The following is a 23,306-nucleotide window of genomic DNA, read 5'->3' as shown; positions in this document are numbered from 1 at the left end:
GGAGATTGTCACAGACACAATAGCAGTTCTCATTTCTCTCTTTGTATGTGTGTGTGTGTGAGTGTCACAGTCTTATCTGACACATGCTGTCAGATAAGAGCTGTGATCCGTGTCGGCTACGTGATGAGCAGGCCTCGGCGGAATTCCTAGAACGGCAGTTACCGTTTTAGTGTATTTTTTATCAGTGCTCTGTGTGTGAGCGGAAAAGAATGGGTCTATTCAGACGTCTTGGTGGGCAGGCAACACATGGTTAAAAAATAAATCCCTCACGTGTACATGTAATAGATTAGTGATCGCTAATTTCCCACATCGACGTGCACACTTGATTCTCTAGCGGCGCCCCCTGCCCTTCGGTTGGCGTCCCCGGCCCGAAGACACAAAATCAACCCATTGAAAGTGAGTGAAAACGCACAACAATACTCATCTGTGCCCGCTTTCCATCGTGCACAGCAAGAGGAAGTAAGTGGCGGTTTTTGAATATGTGAATATGCAGATGAGGTGTAAAGTATCGACTCCAGAGGAAGACATTTCATATGCAAGCCTTTGAACGGCCCTCTGTGAGCTTGCCTTGGTATCCGCTCCCACACGGTAACCGGGTAACGGGACCCAGGCCAGACGGGCTGTGGTCGGCCCCTTGGTGGGGAGGAGGTGGTGGTCTGAGAAAGTAGATTACTCCGGATCGCACTGGACCTACGGTAGAAGAATGGAGAACTCCGAGCGATATATAGGCGACCACATGTGTGTATACTTTTGTGTGGATCTGTGCATGCATGCATGCATGTGTGTGTGCAACTGTGCAATGCATGCATGTGCATGTTATGCAGTGATGTTAAACGCTGTGTTCTGCATCTCTGGTGCGTAAGGACACATTGAACTCACCATTCATGTGTATGCGACGCATACTATACTTTACCCTGCTAAAAGCTGCGTAATGAACAATCTGTATTTTTTTAAAGCGATAAAAAACATACAGTATATTCCAGTGGACATCTCCTTTTTGTGCAGACTCAGATGAGGTTAGAACTTTGTTTTAATATATACACAGGTTTTAATATATACAACACGTATACAGGTGTACGTGTATCATTTGATCTGTGTGTGTGTGTGTGATTTAGTGTGTGTGTGTGTGTGTGTGTGCGTGTGAATATTTGCTGCACTAGACAGCTGGAGAGCCAGAGGTTGCTGCTGTGGTCTGAGCAGGTTCCCTTTTGGATCGTGGGATAGTTTGGGTCAATGGACTATTGGACCTACTCTTCTGTGCTCTCCCATACGCGGGTCAGAATTTCTGTTGGAGACACAGTCTCTACTACTGTCACTATAGTCTCCTACAGCCCCCGTCTCCTACAGCCCCCCTCTCCCCTATGTTAACATATCACAATATCTTATAGTAGACATCTGTCTGTACAAGTTGACTTTCTGTGTTCTAACCAATTTTAACTTGGCATGCCTATTTTGGGAATGTCGTTATAGGCGAATGCTATAGTAAAGCTACAAGCTCATTTGTCACGATGGAAAGCGTTGAGTTTATTCTGTTATTTTCTCTATTTTCTCTAAACAATGAATTCTACCAAGCAGATTGGATTGCGGTGTGTTTATAGGCTGCGTCTTCCCGGAAATATTCCCATTACATGTATCTCTGACATTCCTCTCTTCCGTTGTGGAGAGATAAAGCCGCCAGGAGATAAAGGAGTGACAGTCAGTCCGCGGCCTCGCCGCTCTGCGTTGGCCGAGGGGAAGTCTTTCCATTGATATCTAAAACTCCAGCCCGATGCTTCCCCTTCCCGAGAAAAAAAACAAAAGCCCTTCCCTGCTGCAGGCCTCCCTTCAAAGGCCTGCCATTCCACAGCATTCCGACCCCTTGCTCCGCTGTTCCCACCCTGGTGAGAGAGACACGGCCGGAGCTGGGCTGGACTTGAACCCTGGCAATTGTCTTCTCCTAACCTTTCTTTATGTGTGTGTAACGTGGGAGCAATGCTTTTGTTTGGCCTGATATCTCATTGTTATAAAGGGTTTTGTGGCACATGTTGGATACAGAGAGAGAGAGAGGTTGATGATGTGTGTTCAGCAGGGAAATCGGTGAAAAGTCAATGTGGGTAACACAGTGGGCTCGTTGGAATAGAATATCAAAAGCACTGCATTTTCGACAAAAGATTGCCTGCTGACATGGCCACAAATGCTGCCCATGTATCATAGTCTTTGTAGTTATAACAATGTGGATCGGCCACTGTCAAGGGCATCGATAATCTGGTGCCTTTTTGAGGCTAAAGATAGATGAGAGAGATTAAACTCCCATCAAGCTCTGTAACATGTACCCTGACAGACGACTCCAATGACAATTTAACATGCCACCATCTGAAGACTGATGACTCATATTAATGGGGATTATTTGCTGAATCGATGTTTATTTATATGCGCCTGGCTAATTTTAGCCCGGGTGCTAAGCTCTAACATCTGTAAGGCTCAACATGCAACGCAACACACAAGCCTTAGTTTAGACATTAGTCGGCCTGCAACTGATTGTGTGTGTGTGTGTGTGTGTGTGTGTGTGTGTGTGTGTGTGTGTGTGTGTGTGTGTGTGTGTGTGTGTGTGTGTGTGTGTGTGTGTGTGTGTGTGTGTGTGTGTGTGTGTGTGTGTGTGTGTGTGTGTACACGTGTACGCAGATGTGTGCATATGCTGCTGTGTCAGTCTAGTGATTGATCAACCTCGCTTCCCTTGTCTCAGCCACATACTTTAGTGTGTTCTAACAGAGCAGAGTGGACTTGGCTGGAGCTCATATGAAAATATGAGCCTGCATGCTGATTTATAGACCTGTGCAAGAGCCAGATATTTCTTAATACAACCGTAATAGTTTAACGGCGGGCTCTAATAACGGCGGAGTGCAGCTGTGGTCCAGCGTATAAAATTCGCTCTTTCTTCGTCAGACGATGCCGTTTTCTTTTTTGTTTAGTTTTTTTGTGTGTGTGGCAGTCAATCCTGACATCCCTTATGGAGCACTTTGTCAGAGTGCATTAAAAAAAAGGATGCCTGGGTATGTAGGTGGAGAAATTAAAGGAGGCTCAGGTGGGGGGTGTCATGTGGGAGGTGGCCAGATGTAAATAGGTGGGAGGGGGTGTTTGTGGTGGTGGGCCTCATGAAAAATGGAAGAGGAAAGAGGCATAGATAAGAGTGCTAATCTCTTCAATCCCTTCCAGATAAAAGCTACCAATGTGATGGCAGCAGGGGGCTAAGTGTGGCCATGTGATCTTTTTGCATTTTACTCACAAGTCATTTCTTGTCGGGGAAAGTGATAGAAACTCCAATGTCGTCTCTGTGGTAACAAAACCACATAAGCATGTACAGTATCTGTCTACCTCGCTCTGTGTCAGATTGCTAGATGGTGTCAAGCTAGTTTTGCTCGCCCCATCCATCGCCGAGTACCTTTTGTACTGCAGTGCAGGGTGGCTCCACAGGTTTCTGTGTGACAACCACACAGCATCACCCATCCCTCCTCCTCTGTTTCCATTCGTCTTACAATCATCTCTCTCTCTCTCTCTCTCGTTCTCCACCACACCCCGCCGCTCAATTCCAGTTCAATCCTGTTTATTCTCACATATGTACAGTACAAATAAAGACGTGGGCTTGTAACCGGGACGACACACACACACACACACACACACACACACACACACACACACACACACACACACACACACACACACACACACACACACACACACACACACACACACACACACAAAATACTTTTGGAACACCTTTGCTGGCTCTCCTAGACAGACAACAAGGTATTTATAACCAAAGAGACACCACATAACTGCCCGGCAATAACCCAGATCCTGTTTGCACGTGTGTGCGCACATGCACACAGCTGTTGTTCTGCTACCCAGGGGGTCCTGGGTTGGTTTGAGGTTGGTGGTGCTGGGTGGAGAGGACAGGGTTTAAATGAGGCGTGTGGAGAAAGAGACGTCTGGATTCAGTTTGGTCACGAGGCTCTGTGACAGCAACCAGGGCCAGCCAGTGTGTGTGTGTGTGGCTCTGCGTTCTTGTGGCCAAGAGTGGTGTGTGTGTGTGTGTGTGTGTGTGTGTGTGTGTGTGTGTGTGTGTGTGTGTGTGTGTCAGAGTCAAGGGGTATGTAGAGTACGTGCTCTTGCGGTGTGTGTTACTATAGAGAGGCAGCACCTGCAGGGGCGGTGGTCCCTAGCTTTCACTTCTATTTAAAGGACATTTTAGCAACGCCAGGTTGGGGGAGTGAAATGGGGGTGGGTCGGTGTGTGGGGTTGGCTTCCTCTCTTCACAAGGACAGCATTCATCAAGCCAGAGGTGGAGGGGGCTGGGGGCGCAAGATGTTACTGCAGGCCGAGAGAAGGGGGGTTGGAGAGAGGAAGAGGAGGGACGTGACGATTTGTTGACCCCCCCCCCCCCCCCCCCTCCACAGAGAGGATGCTGGGAGCTGATTACGGCCAAATGGCGATGTCACAGCAGCAGCTGGAAGGATGAGGGTGTGTAAAGGAGGTCATTTTGCTCTCTGCAGGGGGTTCTCGGTTGGAGTAGGGTGGTGGTGGGGGGGGAGGGGTCTGTCCTCACCTCTCCTCTCGCCTCCTGCTTTGAAGTCGTCTGGTCCTACTGCTCCACAGCTGATAAAGAGTGTGAGAACAACAGAGAGAGAGAGAGGGGGTGAAAGATCGACCCCAAAAACAGGAACATGGAAGTTCATTGCAAGTATTCGATAGATAAGAGAGGATTCTGTAGATGACTTTCCGGCGTTGTTGACTAGACTACCATGTAGGAGTGCAACAATTAATGATTGAGTAGATTACAAATAAGAATCCATTTTGGGTGAAAATGTTGTTATTTTCTGTCACGATACCATTGTCCGACAAAGTTAAAAGTGGTTAATCAGACTAAAAGATAATCTATTTTTGAGTGGTGCAACCACTCCCTTATTTTTGAGTGGTGCAACCACTCCCTTATGGAGCTATGTGTGTGGGTGGGTGGGTGGCTGGCTCGCTGGCTGGCTGTGTGCCTGGGTGGGTATGAGCACGAAAACAGCATGGCTGTTTTTCACCACCTGTGCGCAACCTAACACACACGCACATATTAACTGTATATATATGATGATTTTGGGTGTGCCAGTACAGTAGGCTACAGTGACAGTACAGTAGAGGGACCCCCACACGGTAACACTGTCATTTCTCAACCGTTTCGGACGCAGGGCGGCTCGCCGGAATTGGGCCGGCACCCTGGGTCCTGTGCGTCTGGAACTCCCCCCCCCCCCCCCCCCCCCACACACACACACACGGAGTTGCACCACTCACTTCACTAAGTAAAATACAAAAATATAAACGTCTCTTGATTATTTGATTAATCGATAAAGTAATCAACAGAATAATCGCTAAAAATAGACTGGATAGTTGCAGCCCCACTAGCATCCATGATGCCGGTCTAGACTGTTCCTCCAGTATTTCTGGTGTAGAGACCGGTGCTTTGAGCCAACAGTCAACATGAGTTCCATTGAGCTTGATGAGTTCCAGTGCTTCACAGTACTTGGAGTGGCTGACTGCTCACTCAGCCAGACCATTTACTGTGAGGACACGCAGTGCCTTTGCGCTCAGCCTTAAGTGTTGTGGTGGAGAACATCCATCAGTGCAGGAGATGAGTGTGTCTGTGTGTTGGGAGGTCAACGAGGCCACGGCTACACAGCGTCTGAGACCCTGGACCACTGATGATGAAACTCTGTGCCCTATTTGTCCACGGATATACCAACCAGATTGTTGTCTCCACCAGGCCGAAGGCATGAGGAGAGAGTATGTTTTGCACTCTGTGTGTGTGTGTGTGTGTGTGTGTGTGTGTGTGTGTGTGTGTGTGTGTGTGTGTGTGTGTGTGTGTGTGTGTGTGTGTGTGTGTGTGTGTGTGTGTGTGTGTGTGTGTGTGTGTGTCCATCTGTTAACAGCTAATCTCCGGCACCGTTAACCCGGTCGAACCTCTGCCCCAAATTTTACACATTATCTCTATAGTCATGTGTTCAAGACGAATCTGTCCGATTTTTCATATTCCATCCTAATTGGCTAACATTGGCTTTCAAAGTTTGCAGGATTAGCCCGTTTTGAACAAAAAGCCTCAAATCATGAACGCAGCATGCATTTTAAGTGAAATCTTTCACAGACTTTCCTACTAGGCTGAGGAATATATCCCACCCTTTTTACATGGCCAACAGGTGGATTTTTGCTAAAAACATCTTTGGAACAAAATGCCTCAAATCATCCAATTGCCATCCAAGGCGTAAGAAGAAATGGCACCCTTTTCACATTGGCCTATTATAGCACCACCAGGAGGCCACAGCCTGACCTGGTGGAGACCTGTTCCCCGAGGGCCACTTTATCTAGTTACACTATTATACTGTACACACACATGCATACATGCATCAAGATACGTATAACTGTCTGTATGCAAATTAATTTGTAGTGTGTGTGTGTGTGTGTGTGTGTGTGTGTGTGTGTGTGTGTGTGTGTGTGTGTGTGTGTGTGTGTGTGTGTGTGTGTGTGTGTGTGTGTGTGTGTGTGTGTGTGTGTGTGTGTGTGTGTGTGTGTGTGTGTGTAATGTGTGTATGTATATATACTGTGTGTGTGTGCAGTACGTGTGGCTGTGTGTGTGCAGTATACGTGTGGCTGTGTGTGTGCAGTATACGTGTGGCTGTGTGTGTGCAGTACGTGTGGCTGTGTGTGTGTGTGTGTGTGGGGGGGGGGGGGGTTGATTGCCACACGCGGCCCCTGGGGGTGAGACCACAGTATGCTGTAATAAGGCCCGTTGCCATGTTTACACGCGTGTTTGTGTTTGTGAGGTAGGGAGTGATTGATGGCTGCTCGGCCTCCCCGAGGGCAGATTGGGTGATAGAGGGAAGGGAGGATAGGAGGAATGAAGGCCTTCTTCTCTTCATCTTGATGGACCATGCTCCCAGGGAGTTCCCGCTCTGGGAACGCTTATCCAACGCTAATGGAATGGGGTGTACTACTGTACCTCTCCTCAGGGGTTCTCTCAGGTTTTTTATGTTCTTTTTTGAGTGGTGCAACCACTCCCTTACGGAGCTATGTGTGTGGCTGGGTGGGTGGGTGGGTGCGTCTGAGCACGAAAACAGCATGGTTGTTTTTCACCACCTGTGTGCAACCTAACACACACACAAACACACACGCACATATTAACTGTATATATGGTGATTTCGGGTGTGCCAGTACAGTACAGTGACAGTACAGTACAGTACAGTAGAGGGTACATTAGAGGGACCCCCACACGGTTACTCTGTCATTTCTCAACCGTTTCGGACGCGGGGCGGCTCGCCGGAATCGAGCCGGCAGCCTGGCTGCGTTCCTGTGGGTCAGTACAGTGACAGTACAGTACAGGGTACAGTAGAGGGACCCACACACGGTAACTCTGTCATTTCTCAACCGTTTCGGACCTGGGACGGCTCGCCAGAACTTTTTTTAGATTGAATTTAAAGGATGGAAATGAAGGACAATCTCTTGAACTTTTTTGTAACTCCTTCTCAGATTTAGAAATAATTAATGCAATTATTGTACAGTAAGTACATTGAATAAATACAGTATCTAAAGTGTGTATATATATTATATACGCTCAGCACTTTTATTTTGCTGAGAGGGATATTTTGTAAGAAATCGATTTTGATGATAAATCTCTGTGTTGTAGCATCCGTTTCTTGGCCCTGTCCGCTATAATGACAGCATTTCCCTCAGCAGATCATTCAAATTTGGTATTTGTTGCGGTGCCTGTTGGCAAGACTTTCAGTCCCAGTCTTGTCATCTCTCATCTCCATCTTTTGTGTATCTCCTTACTCTTCTTTCTGAGTAAAGCATAGAATCAAAAAATTAATCCAAATCTTCTTTCAATCTTTCATTACTGTACTTTAGAAGGTTGAAGTATACCAGAGGCGCGCCTTGTCTTAAAGCCCTTCACTGAAATCTATTATACATTTAATGCCTGATTTATACTTACTTGGTTGTGCATTGGCATGACCCGTTAATAGATCAGGTATTTTCGATGCACAACACTGGCGTGCACTAATAATAAATCACGCTTGATTTTCTTTCAAAGCTCGTAATTTCGCTGGCTGTGTCATGACTGTTTAAGATTGCGGAGTGTGGACCGATAGGCTTGGCTTGGGGCGTTCCTCACATTCTCTGCAAGTCAGAGCGTCGTGTGGGTGGGGGTGGGGGGGTGGGGGTACACTGAGGTTGGTTGCCACAACGAGATGTGCCGCCCGGCGCCCACATGCGTATCGATACCTGTCACCCAGATTTTGGCAGGATGGAGGGGGTGAGTGTGGCCGGGAGGCAGACAGGGGCTTTCCAGACTCGGGCTTCGTAAATCCTTTGGTTTGACAGCCCATCTCCAGCTTTCTGTCTACAGGTACCTGCCCTAACAGACACGTTTCTCTCCGTATGTACGTACAGTTTCTTTACACATGTACACTGTGCCCTCCTCCCCCGCCATGCCTCTCCTTATCTCTCTGCCTCTATCAACCCTGTGCGTTCCATTCACCCAATGTGTTATATTATATTTGTTCATTGCCATAGCTGCTGTGGCCTCTGCACTAGCCAAGCAGAAAACACCCGTAATTAGACAAGAGGGGGGAAAACACACAGATTGAGATGTGGTTAGGATAATGACGGGTGCCAATCAGGGAGCATAGATGGGGTTTGGATTAATGGCTTGGAGGCATTCCTGTGTGATCTGAAAAGCGACTTATTTTTGTCTTCCTGTCTAAAACCTAGAAAAGATAATGATGATAATAACATGTGCCCCCTAATTTTGGGGGCATTCGCCAAGTCTTTTGCACACCTACGTGGAATTCATCTTAGCTGCATTTACCCATCCTCACTATTCCTATTTATACTTGGTTGCGTGCTGTATTGTGCACCAAAAATAGCCAAACTACAAGCTCGAAATGTGTTGCACCCGACACATTTTGAGCTTGTAAATCGGCTATTTCCGGTGTGTGACACAAGTTAATGCAGTGCAAACTAGAAAAGTGCTCCTCGGCACAGAGGTCTCCGCCAGGCCAGGTAGGTTATTGTGGACCAGCCATGTTCGGAATTCAGTCATTATTATTTTTAAATTATGATTTGAAAAATGTGTTCAAAGCAAACTTCTCCTGCAAACTTTAGATGCCAATCAAGAAACCATGAAAGATCCTATAGATCTGTCTTGATCACATGACTATAGAGATGATGTCTACCGATTTACTGTACGTGATGTTTGTGTTTGGACAAAATCTGTAGGAGCAATATAAAAGTGTTTTGAAACAATCTGCCTCCTGGTGGCGCACCAGGCCGATTTTGAGAGTGTGTGTGGACAGTTTCACATCGATTGGGCCAACAGTGCCGGAGCTGTTCGCAGACAGATGGACAGGGTGTCTCGGCCACGCCTTTGACCTGGCGAAGACAATCAGGCTTCAGTAGCAGTGAACTATTGAGCAGTTGGGGTCCAGTGTCTTACTCAAGGACACTTGGGGCGCCTGCTGGCCAAGTGGTCCAGGCACATGCCACATATAGGCTTTGGCCTGACAGCGTGTCGTGTGTTTGAGTCCTGTTCATGACGAGTTGACGACCTTTGCTGCATGTCTCTCCCCTTCTCTCTCCCTCTTTCCTGTCCATCTTCACTTGATACTATCAATAAAGGCAGAAAAGCCAAAAATAAATCTATAAAAAAAGGACACTTGAACCCTCTGGTTCCCAGACAGCCACTCTTCCTCCTCACCCGCTGTATGTGAGAGCTCCACAGCTATAGGGTTGGTCTCTTTAATCCCCTCTATTATGCTGTCTGTCACTGGATCAGCAATTTCGGCACGTAACACATTCTGTAAACTGTTGCCTACACCGTGAGCCTGACGGGTAACTTCCATAATGAGGAAACAAGTAAATGTGGGATTGCCAAGCATTGTGACAGACAGTTAATTTTCCTGCCTTGGTTTAGCCCCCCCCCCCCCCCCTTCACCACTACCACGGGTGAAGGGGTAATGCTGTGCTCTTGGTTTAGCCCCCCCTCCCCTTCACCACTACCACGAGTGAAGGGGTAATGCTGTGCTCTTGGTTTAGCCCCCCCTCCTTCACCACTACCACGGGTGAAGGGGTAATGCTGTGCTCTTGGTTTAGCCCCCCCTCCCCTTCACCACTACCACGGGTGAAGGGGTAATGCTGTGCTCTTGGTTTAGCCCCCCCTCCTTCACCACTACCACGGGTGAAGGGGTAATGCTGTGCTCTTGGTTTAGCCCCCCCTCCTTCACCACTACCACGGGTGAAGGGGTAATGCTGTGCTCTTGGTTTAGCCCCCCCTCCTTCACCACTACCACGGGTGAAGGGGTAATGCTGTGCTCTTGGTTTGCCTTGGTTTAGCCCCCCCTCCCCTTCACCACTACCACGGGTGAAGGGGTAATGCTGTGCTCTTGGTTTAGCCCCCCCTCCCCTTCACCACTACCACGGGTGAAGGGGTAATGCTGTGCTCTTGGTTTAGCCCCCCCTCCTTCACCACTACCACGGGTGAAGGGGTAATGCTGTGCTCTTGGTTTAGCCCCCCCTCCCCTTCACCACTACCACGGGTGAAGGGGTAATGCTGTGCTCTTGGTTTAGCCCCCCCCCCTCCCCTTCACCACTACCACGGGTGAAGGGGTAATGCTGTGCTCTTGGTTTAGCCCCCCCCCTCCCCTTCACCACTACCACGGGTGAAGGGGTAATGCTGTGCTCTTGGTTTAGCCCCCCCCCTCCCCTTCACCACTACCACGGGTGAAGGGGTAATGCTGTGCTCTTGGTTTAGCCCCCCCCCCCCCCCTTCACCACTACCACGGGTGAAGGGGTAATGCTGTGCTCTTGAATCATTGACTGTTTGGATGGAAGCATGGAAAGGATACAAGCCAAATACATGGTTTTGTACACGTGCCAAATATTAATTTTACAGGCTCAGATTTTTAATAATATATCATCCCACCCACATTTCAACGGTTAATTAAAGTTTGGAGAAACAACTGATGGCTGGGCTACACCGGGCGAGTTTGTGCGCGTTTACGTGTATACGCACACAGCGGGGCTCGCGTGTGCGCGTAAACGTGTGTGAAAAGCCTGGTGTAGCCCGGCTGTCAGCCAATCAGGCCTAAAGCCGGGCTTTAGGCCTGGTTGGCCTAAAGCTGCGTGGCAGCCACTCACTTGTAATTGGTTACGGAAAATGTAATCCTTGGAAATGGCAAACAAGAAGGCAATTTGAGACAGAGTAATGGAATGGTAATTCAGTATCGGGCTAATAATATATTCAAACGTATATATGAATACATTTTGTTTGCGTTTGTGTTCTTTGTAAAGATTCAAATAATATTGAACATTGCTTTCACAAGTGTGACATATTACCACATCATAGTAATGACTGGTATGACTGACTTGTGTCTTGGATGACAGTTTAATGGAAATTGTGACATGCTGTGCACCATGAAGACATTGATGATTTTGGATTGACATTCGTTGATGACTTTACTGTCAGTATAACATCAAATCAGAATTACTTTCAAACTGTGGACTGTCATGACAGCTGGCTGATGGATTCATATCATATTATAGATCCACTCGGTTGTTCATGTTGACAGTTTGTGCCTAGAAACCCATGTTGACAGTCGTGTGTGCATACCAGCCACTCATAACATAGTGATCTTAAGAACATGTTTCCTGTTTGCCAAATGTAAAAATAACACTACAGTCTTTAAATGTCGCAGGTCTCCCACGACTTGCATTGGCACTGAGGGAATCCCTGGAATGTGTACGTACCTGTATTTATTTATCACATGTGTGTAAGTATTTATACCACATTTAAAGGTTAAGTGTTTGAGCAATGCTTGTAATGCTTTGACTGGCAAGGCTTCAGAAGCTGTGTGTACGCGCATGCATTAAGAGGGCTTCGCAGAGAACGCACAGTGGGTTGATCTAATGCTTGATTTATTTTGTTTGCACACCGGCGTTGTGCAGCGAAAACAGCAGATTTACAAGCTCACACCATGTTGCATCATGACTCGTGAGTTTGTAGATCGGCTATTCTCGGTGCACAACACTGGCACATAGATGTATAACAAGGTGAGACTCAAGTTCCAACTGGAAGATGCTAAATCACAGATCCCCACCCTCTCTATTTCTGTCACTCACAACTCTCTCTCCCTCCTTCTCTCTCTGTTTTGATAGTTATTGTGTCTAGGTCTCAGGGAAAGGCAAATTGGCACAGCGTAAGGAAAAATTGCACTTTTTGTTTTTCTTACAGGTGTGTGTGTGTGTGTGTGTGTGTGTGTTTGTGTGTGTGTGTGTGTGTGTGTGTGTGTGTATGCACAAATGAGCGTGAGTGACACAATTCAAACAAGACAGAACTGGAGGTGTAGAGATTCCCCTCGGTTTCATCACAACAAAGCAACACATGATGACAGAGATACTGCTCTGTTTAGAGGGCGAGTCGCTGAGCGTAGGTCTGCATACAGCAACGGTAGCTCTGGCTACGGCAGAGTGCTTGTGAAAACACAGGGGCGGTGTGGGCGTAAGGAATAATCTTTAGAAATAAATTCACAACGGTGGAGCATAATATTTTGCTCTTTATCAATAGGTGCGGTTGTACACACTGTACATGTAGAATATTTCATAAGTGCATTCATCCACAGGAGAAGGGGAGGGTGACAGGAGATATTTGTACAGTACTGCTCAGGGATTGTTTTTGTTTACCGACTGATACATTGACATATAAATTGGCAGTGCAGGGAATAATAATACATGTATACTACTTCACTCACAGAGTGAAATTGCCTTTTAAGTTCTAATTGGAAAAAGTTAGCCCTAAAGCCCCCTGCCATTATTACCCAGGTACTGCATTATACCATATGGTACCTGACTCATTCCTCAACGACTGCTGTGTTTCTATGATTTGCTTATTATTTCGGCATACTGTATAAGCTTTATTCTTGGCACAACTGTGGTAGTGAGATCCAGTGTTTAGATAAACCGCCCTGTGACAGAAAGGCCACAGGATAGATCTTCACAACAGCAGATTCATAACCAGCACCAGCCTTGTACCTGCTCACTCATTGTCAAAGCGTATTGATACAAAACCTGTGATGTACAGTAGCATTTGTTTGCTTGAACACCAAGATCAAGAGACTTTATTTGGCATTTGCATGAATATATACTGTACTGTAGGAATTCTTTGAAATAACAACCAAAAGCGAAACAGTGGTTTTCCGTTACGTTGCAGTAGAAACTGTACTTCTGCAGTGGCTACATTTGTAGCGGTGCAGATGAGTGACACTGTAGCTCAGCTGATGAAAGCAGAGTAATTGATCCGTCTCTCGGTGGGTAGGTTGCCAGGTTTGAGACTGAAACCTCCATCTCCTGCAGGGAATTGAGGCTGTTTGGCTTTGCCCTGTTAACACACGACTGCTGTACTGTAATTTCAGCTCGCCTGTAATGTGATGAGTAAAGGTGTAATTGCCTGTGGTTTCTCCCCCCCCACCCCCCACCCCCCTCTCTCTCTTTCTCTTTTCCTCCACATTTATTTTCTCTCTTCTCCTTCTTACAGCCACCCCACTCTCTCTCTCTCGGCCGCTCCCTCTCTCTCTTCCTCTACCTCTCTCTCATGCTCCAGGGCATCTCGGTGATTACGCTATTTGTCTATTTGTGGTCGGGAAGAATGTGCTTGAGTTTCAGAGTTTGACAACATAGCAGCCCACAATAATGAATAAGTTACGTTGGTAAGGTTGAGGAGTCTGACTGCTTTCACTGCTCCTCCTCATCGGCAGTTATACAGACAGCTGAAAATATTGGTAGCCTTGCATTTCTTTTAAATAGAATATGGACAGTTGAAATATATTTCACCATCCCTTACATGTTTGTGTTTGGTTCCAGCCATATCAAACAAAATGTAACTATAGCTCGGTCATAATTATTGGTATCTTTTTAGATACCAATCAATATTCAATCTTATCACTCATGCAGCCAGTTCAAAAGGAGAAAATTACACACTTTTTGTTCTACTGGGTATCGCATTTAACATGACCAGTTGAACACCAGAAGGAAAAGTAGAGTAGCCTGAGGAGATTAGAAAAAAGTTAGCCTGATAGTCAAGCATGGTTACTTACTGTACTGAGCCAACATCTCTGGACTTGGTCGCAAGTGGAAAACTGGTCTAAGATTGAACAGGATGATTGTTCGAATGGTTGAGAACAATTAAAACGAAAACGATTATCGTCCCATCCCTAGCCTTGCGGGAATTTCTTCAAATTTGTCACGAAAGTCCACTAAATTATATAGTGATAGATTTTGGTGGTCAAAGGTCAAGATCATTGTGACCTAACGAAACATGTTTCATACATTATATATATGAACTTTGCACATTTCTCCACCTCCAAAAATACCAAAACTAAAAATATGTCTGTCTTGGAGACAAATTTATTAGACATTATTGTATAATGTAATCTTTTACACAAGCGGCTCAAGTGGCTCAAGTTCAGACAGAGACTCTGATTGAAGGAGCATGTTGGTGTACTGTTTCGTGGATTTCTTAAAAATATATATTTTTATTTTCTATTTGTATTTCATTCTTCTAAGTTTTCTAATTCATCGCGATAGATGTTGGATACTCAAAATGACATTATTCATTCTCCGAATAAACCTAAATTCAATCATTATAGTGATAATATTCAGTACATAAACTGTAAATGTTTGTTGTTGTGGAGGCATACAGCAGTGTTGCAGTATTTCTAGTTTTTCACGGTTCTTAAATTCTGAAAGAGCATCTCATATACTTGAATGGAAAGCTGTGTCCATACATACACAATTTTCCATCTTGCACCTTACGTTTGACACTTTGTGTATATCGATGGAATTCAATGGTTTTTGGGATGTGTAACCGTAAATAGCTCGACTTTGTTTTTGATATCTGGGCATGTATACTGTTTACAGTACATGTATCCAAATAGTAAGTCAAGTCAGATTGACTTGTATAACACAGAACACAAGGAAATATGCAGTGCACAAGAACTGCAAAAAAAATAACATGCATCATCTGAACACACACACGCACACACACACTCTGTAAGTATAGTATACTGTATTGGTCAAGTGTATGAGGGAAGCAGAGCAATGCGACTGAGGTGTGTGTTCAAAGTTTGTGTTTGTGAACACGTGTAGAAGGTTTTCCAAAGAATAAGGGAGTTCACTGTAGCCATCTGGAGGAAGTTGTTGTTCTATATGTTGTAATTGGTCAGGGTTGTCGACTCCCCTAAAGTAGATAGACTGTCTGTTCATAAGATCATAGGGAGGCTGGGAGACATGCAGAACAGAGGACGCACGCACACACGCACGCACGCACGCACGCACGCATGCACGCACGCACGCGCACACACACACACACACACACACATTTGTAAGCCGATGTGTGTTCCAGTGGTGTAATGTAACTAAATATACTACACTGTACTTATTCAGTGTTTACAATTACTTACTGTAGAATTAGATTATTACAAAACACAAAACTTGTTTACATCAGGTACCCTGATGTCTTAGTGGTTTTTATGGTTTCGTCCTCAAAGTAGCAGTTTTTCTATTGACTTCTACCAGTGAAATAAAGCAATCCACTTCAGCCCTCATATATTGCGGCCATTTGAAAATAGCCAATCTACAAGGTCACAATGTGTCTTGTATAACTGATATTTTCAAAAGATTTTTGAACTTTTATTTCAAGTATTTTGATGCCGATACTTTTGTACTTTTACTCAAGTTCATTTTTAATACGAGACTTCTTGAATATGAGCACTTCTGGTGTCCTAAATGCATGGTTTTAACCACTGTTGGGAATGAAAGTTATTTCTCTATTGTGTCTTTGTGTCGTTCCCACTACATATTTCACTTGTTCTCGGTTTTGGAACGCTCTCAGAATATCATCATTTCTATATACCGTATATATACCTGTATGTTTAAGTTTAAGTATTATTACACTGTACTGCCAAAGGCATACAGTACACATGGCCATGAAGGTATGCAGAGAGAGAGAGAGACCATGGCTGAATAAATGTAATTCATATTTATATATTTTGTCAAGACGCGTATGCGCACACACACACACACACACACACACACACTCCTACATAAAGCGTGCGCACACGCACACACACACACACACACACACACACACACACGGTCACGGAGTCACATTCCCTGCTCTCAAGCACGAAACTGGGCAGGCCTTGTGTGAGCAGAAATGAGACCTCCAAGTGTGGCACGTATATCCTGTACATTTAGAAGCTTTTAAACGCATCACTTTTTCTTTTTTGTAGGTTTTCAGAATATTTGCTTGGCGGCAGACCCCCAATGCTGACAGAGCTTGGCTGGCGTCCCAGAGTAGAACAATATCTGCCAGGAGTGGACCGAGGGGCCCCAGCATCCACCCCTAGAGACACACACACACACACACACACACACACACACACACACACACACACACACAGTCAAACACACACACACACACACACACACAGTCAAACACAGTATACACCAAATGTCTGGCCTTTAAACCGTCAGCGCTCAGGCCTGGCCTTACATAATGACAGAGAATGGAGGCATTAAGGCAATTTGTTTGATTTAAGTTGTCATGGCGTCCTGGACCCTGCCCTTCTCAGCTGGTTTTGATACCCTTGGTCGGGTCCTGTGTGTCGCAAACGAAGAAGAATGGATAAGCTTACTCACACAGACAGCAGGACTGGTTGGGGGAGAATAGAGTTATAGCAGTAAGTAAACGCCAATTCATGCTTATTTTCGACGTCTTAATATCTTCTGGTTCAGACAGGCTTAGTTTGGAGAGTCAGGACATCTGGAAGTGGACGAGTAAGTACAGAGGAAAGGTTTTGGGATCGGCCATCAGAAGTTTGGAATGAAGTTAATCACCTATACCTTTCCGAAGAAAGGTTCGGAGGTCGGAAGGAGGCAAGGAGCATGTATTGGCCTTGAGCTTTACCAGTATCAGAGAGAGATGGAGGAGGGGTTGCTACATAGAGCTGGGATTACATTCTGTTGGTTGGAGAGGGGAAATGACGTTGCATTTTCACGGTGTTGTGTAGTCTCCCCCCTCCTCCACTTGACATGAAGGCTGGTATTGTTGGTTTCAGGTTAAGGTTCATTACCCCTGGTCCCCTCCCCATTGCTCTGCAGGGATGGCCCCTATAGGACCCTGCTTCACACAGCCTAAACTGTCTGCTCAGTGAAGGAGAGCACTTGACCTGATGAGGGGTGTGAGTGCATGTGTAGCGTGTAATATGGAGTTGGTATGCATGCATACAGTATACAGTGTCGATATAAAATGTGTGTGAGAAAGAGGGCGACATTAACAAAAGTGTCAGCATGCCAAACAGAAGCGCAAGAGGCACGCCAGAGGCGATTAGGCTGAGCCCCGGAGCTCTTTAAAGAAGTCCAATCGAAGCCGATCAAAACTGCCCACTGCACGCTCACATCCACACAGCACATCTGTGTAGGTGTGTGTGTGTGTGTCTAATGTGAGTGTTTCTATATAGTACAGCCTATGACCCAGTGAAATAGAGGCCCAGTGTTCTTGGCTCCCTGGTCTAAATAAGGGGTCTTTATCCCTCTGGCTCTGCGGACCCCACTAAAAGGGCCCAGAGCGTTTCCTCCGCACAGAGCATGACTCCCCTGCCTCTCCAGGTGTGGTGACCACAGCCAGCACAGCTTTTCAAACCCACAGTCACGCCTGATCTGCAGCCTGGATGCAGACCTTGCCCGCACCCACCGATATGTGTGTGTGTGTGTGTGTGTGCATGTGCACAGAAACACACAAACGTGTAAGCGTGGGAGGCCTGTATGTTCATGCTTGCGCACACGCACTGCACGCGCACACGCACGCACAAATACAGTACATACATAGTATCAAAGGCTATCTCAGGCATGTACTTCTTGCATAATACACGCACATGCACAATGCTAGTATGAGAGACTTGTATATGCACACACACACACACACACACACACACACACACACACTCAAAACCATAGAAACATAATACACACACACACTTCTAATTTAAACTCTATTTTCCCCCAAGTGTCCATTAAGTTCCCTCCCCTCTTGGCGTTCGCTGACAGTAACGGGCATTATGGGAGTTTGAGTTTGAGGCATGAGCTTTCTAATCTGCTCTGATAGGCTCCAGAAACAACACATTCTCTATAGTCACTGCATCTCCCTGCATCTGAACACCCTCTCCTCAAGCCAACAGGAAGCCATGGGGATTCGGGGAACATGTGCGGAGGAATGAGCCCCTTAATGGAAAGATCTAGTCGAGGTTTGTCAATTTCTGTCTCTCTCGTCTCTCCTCTAGATTTCATTTGAGCTGGCGGAGTACACAGCGAACGTGGATGGCGTGGGCACTCTGCGCTTGCTGGACGCCATCAAGACGTGCGGGCTGACCAATGATGTGCGTTTCTACCAGGCCTCCACCAGTGAGCTGTACGGCAAAGTCCAGGAGATCCCCCAGAAGGAGACCACGCCCTTCTACCCCCGCTCACCTTATGGTAAGACATGCGCTGATATATGCGCACACACAGACATACACACTTAACCACATGAACCATAGCATCCCTATTATGGACGCGTCTTGAGCTTATGGGTCAGCCTTGGAAAAATGGAGGCTGCCTTTTACAGTAGACCACCCCGCTCAGTGGCCTTGTTAGAGTGCTTTTGGTTCTCCCTGAAATATGGTAGGTCCGGTTTCAATCCCCCCCGGCCGGGTCATACCAAAGACTATAAAATTGGGACCCAATGCTTGGCAATCAGGATCACGGGTTAGTTTTCGGGGTATGTCCCTGCGACGTGCAGGGGGTGTACTTGTACTTGTGTACTTGTACATCAAGCAGCCTCACCCTGTAGAAACAGATGGGGCCCCTGCCCTGCTATGGGCCACATGGTTCAGGAACCATTGATTCCGAAGGTTACTTACTTTTACTAGAATAGACCCCTGGGGGACTCCAGTCAACAGAGTATATACTGTAGGGATTTAGGTGGTCATGCTGTTACCCTTTTGCCGCACTTAAAAACTATCGTGTAGCCTACGTATACAGTAGATATATATACACACATACACATTATTGCTGAACTTTGATGCCTTCACACCCATCTTCAAAGGTTTGCGTGTGTCTATGAACAGAGAGGGGCTTCAGTGCTTGGGGAGACTTTGAGCTCTCCATCCCCCCCCCCCCCCTTCCCCCCCCCAAGCCCCAGGCCACATGTCTGACTGGAGTAAGGCTCTCACTTTTAACAAAGACACCTTTATATCCACAGCACTCAGCACTCACTTTCAGCACACACACTCGCATAGACATTCAGTCACACATACACAAATGCACGCACGCGCCTTGCGTACCCGTGTGCTGGAGATCGGATTTCATGTTCGGTGTTGTCTAAATGTTCTCCGCACTCCGACACTTTACTCATCTGTCAGCACTTGATCTGGCACGGGATGGGAGGCACATACCATAATAGGCATGGGCTGCTCTATTAATTAGACGAGTGTGTGTGTGTGTGGCTGCTTGTGCGTGTGCGCGTTGGCGGGGGGGGGTGGGCGGCTGATGGAGTTGCCATGGTGACCTCCCTTCACCTCAAGTGCATGTCCTGACCTCATGTCTTAAGCAACGGGCGCCTCCCCTTCTTGGTCGCACTGGTATTCCCCTCATCACAACAGACCGGGAAGTAGGAGGAGGATGGTGGTGTGAGGAAGGAGGGGAGAACATTTAGTACGTGCCTGTTTTTGGTCAATCAACAGGAGGCTGCCTTCGATGGTGAAATGCGAACGGCCGCACAGATACACGCAACACTGCACCTCTTGTAGCAACAACGGCTTCTAATATTTCTATAACATTCTCTTCTGACTGTCGATCTTACTCAATTTAAGCTCTTTAAACCTGGCGTCCCAATTTTGGGCATTTCATTATAGGGGAACATTGTCAAAATCAAAAGATTTAAAGGGAATTTAAGTAACTCATACGCACAGCCATTACTACACAACGGACTACAAACCAAATGCTGGTATCAAGATGTACATAGGCCTACTGTACCTTACTGAATATTATATCCATCCGATACCAAATTTCGCCCAGACCAATGAACATTCACTATTTCATATCCCCCACTGCAGCTTAGTTTTTTTTTGCTGCTAAAATTCCTGTTTCATAACTTTTAGAATGTGGGACCTACCTATACTTTTTAACCTTTTTTTGTTTATTTTTTTTATCTTCTCTTACTTTTATTAATTTTATTTTGTTAATTATCCATTATCATATTCAATTACTGTGTATGCTGCACCAACATTTCGCCTACCTGTGCGAGCGAGTGACAAATAAAGCCTTTCTCTCAATAAGAAAAATATTTCCAAAAAAAGCTGTTCTAGAAGGATTGAGTTATCTGTGTCTTACCTTTCGCTCTTCTGCCTCCATCTCTTTTCTTCTCCCAGGTGCTGCTAAGCTCTATGCCTACTGGATAGTGGTGAACTTCCGAGAAGCCTACAACATGTACGCTGTCAACGGCATCCTCTTCAACCACGAGAGCCCGAGGAGAGGTGAGTGCCAATCACTGTACCTCACATAAGCACACTTTCACTCCGGCCAGTCACAAAAATCCTTTCAAAATCGTGTTTACTGATTATCATGAATACATTTGCGTTAATTCTACTCCACTAACACTGCTGGGGATCTATCGACAAGCGTGACGGTGCTCCGCGTGCCTCCACGCCCCTCGCGCGACATTGTGCTCTGGCTGTCTGTGTCACGCACCAAATATGGCACATTGTGACATGTTGTGAGCTTGTCGATCTACCGTATATGTTTGGTGCACCCAAGTAAGTAGAAATAGGTAATTAGAATGATTCACAGGTTTCTTGTTAACCTAACCCTAAGACGAAGAGGACTTTAGCATGCTGAATTCTCTGTGAAAACATGCATAATGTCACACAAGACATGTAGTCATAAATGCACATAACTGCAAGCAGACACACATACACACACTCTGAGGCGTACTGAGTGAACGGTCTGCGGTCAGATTTTTTAATATGTGCTCTGAGCCCAGAGGGTCGCGAGCGCTGGTTTAACCCGATTTACACGCCGCTGCGACCCAAAATTAGTACCACATGACAGGAGCCCCCAGCATAGCGCCCAGGTCAGCCCGCTCAGGTGTTTATGATTTATCCCCTAATGAAGGCCCCGGCCACGACCCCAGCCAGGGATCAGGGGTCGGCCAGTAAAGCCTAATGGGTTACCACCGAGATAGGTGTGGGAACTGGGGATAGCTTACATCCAACTATTGGGGGGAGGGGAGGAGGGGGGCCAAAAAACCCACAGAGTTTTATTATGATAACACACTGTAACGGGAGATGATGGAGAGAAATTAGGAAAGGAATGGACTGGAGATGCAGAAGAGAATGGAGCGACACGGGAAACATCTCTTTGGCTTGCAGGGAAGCGAGAGGCACTCTGTGGAGAAAGCTGACAAGACGTGGGCTGATGGAAAGAGAGACAAAGGGCTGAACCACTGGCCCTGAGAAATCATGAAATCAGAGAACCTTGCGTCAATCTCCTCACACACAGACTTACGCACCATGACCTTATAAGGACAAGGCCCACTACCCACCCTCGTGACCCCTCTTTAGCCTTACTTTGGCCAGCTCAATTTCTCCCATCTGTGTGCCTCTCTTTTTTCCCTCCTCTCTCTCTCTCTCTCTCTCTCTCTCTCTCTCCATCCCTCCCTCTTTCACTCTTTCTCTATCGGTCAGCGTTTCCCGGCAGGCCACTGGCTTCGCTCCTGCCACTTCTCGTGTCAGAGTTACGTCTGTTGTTGCTCATAAAGTAGGAACGCTGTGCTCTGATGTGGCCAGATGTCCCGCGGCTGCCTTGCTCAACCCGGGGTGGCGCTTGTGTTGGCCAGGCTGGCCAGTGTTTGCCCAGGCCCCTGCAGGTGATGTTGTGACCCCACTACCTCCACGCCATGCAACGAGGGGGTGTTTGGCAGTCCTCTCCCTCACCCACAGGAGGGCCCGAGAGGGGAGGGACTAGTGCTGCAAACTGCACAAATGCTCATAATGTTTTTGCATTGGCACAATATGGAATGGATAAAGATAGAAGTGCTGAGGCAGACGTTATGCTATATGAAGCCAAGCCTGCTAGACACGTACATTCAGCATGTTCCTGTACAATTATGGTGTTTTGTAATATATCTGAACTAAAGACAGGAGCTGAGGCATTTTCAGAACACTTGAGTTATTTTAATTTGCTGTGCACAAAAGAAACATGGGTTGGCGGGTGAATTCCTTAGAAATGACAGAATTACATGTATACTGTATAATATGTCTAATAATTTACTGTAATCAATACAAAATTAATACAAACCATTACTGTGCTCGGCAGCACACGGCTAAATGCCTGCAGTCAACCTGTTGGAATGGCGTGTTTCTGTACTAATAGCTGACAGGAAGATAAAGGATCATTCATTACCTGTGCACCGCCACTCCCTCCCTCTCTATACCTCTGGGGTAATTAGTCACTATTAACGGGGAGGAAGTCCATGATGTCACATTCAGTGGCCATGACATCACCGGCTCACACGCACGCACGCACACGCACACAGAGAAAAGGCTGTGATGTCACCCTCTTACAGTGCCAGTGACTGTCTCTGTTCTGTGTGCATCTGTTTTCGAGTGCGTGCAAGAGGCGCTGGCCTTTCCTTTTTTCTTCGTCCCTTTTTCTGAACAGGAATATTGAAAGTCGTTCTCATGGTTCTGGCCTGCTGGGTGCTGTGGCTGTGGGATGGCATGATGCGTTTAAAGATGCTTTGGTTGTCTGCTGGGAAGTGGATCTTGCAAAGAGGCTGCAGGAATTGGGCAGTTTGCCGTCGTCTTCCTCTCCCTCTGCATTGCTTAATCCCAGCAGGAATGTTTCCCTGAGATTCTCGTACCCCTTCCCGTAAACACTTAATGCGTTCCACCAATAAACAGCCGATTCTTATTGTTCTACAGTGAAGGGTCGGGGCAGGGTGGACCGAGAAGGAAAATAACCTGGTGGAAATCCTGCGTGAAGCAAAGCAAACAGAAGCGCGGCTCGTTCACACCATGGCGGAGCTCTTCACCGGTTAGCCTAGCCATTTGCCATAACAAACAGGGCCTCAAGCTGACACCGAGGGGGGATTAGCGTTAGCTGTGGTGCTAAATGGACTCCATATTGCCCTGACACATGAGACTCGC

General features: G+C 46.6%; 1 protein-coding gene across 1 annotated transcript in view; it reads left to right on the top strand.

Moving 5' to 3' along the window:
* Positions 1-23,306, top strand: part of gmds (GDP-mannose 4,6-dehydratase) — a 175,685-nt gene that overhangs the window by 41,139 nt on the left and 111,240 nt on the right. The window contains exons 5-6 of the mRNA XM_079506120.1: positions 18,402-18,594; positions 20,529-20,633. Coding sequence (XP_079362246.1) covers positions 18,402-18,594; positions 20,529-20,633 — 298 coding nt within the window. The remainder of the gene's footprint in view (positions 1-18,401; positions 18,595-20,528; positions 20,634-23,306) is intronic.

This window comes from Electrona antarctica, assembly GCF_951216825.1.
Source record: "Electrona antarctica genome assembly, chromosome: 7".
Lineage (NCBI taxonomy): Eukaryota > Metazoa > Chordata > Actinopteri > Myctophiformes > Myctophidae > Electrona > Electrona antarctica.
This window is presented reverse-complemented; position numbering and strand designations above follow the sequence as displayed.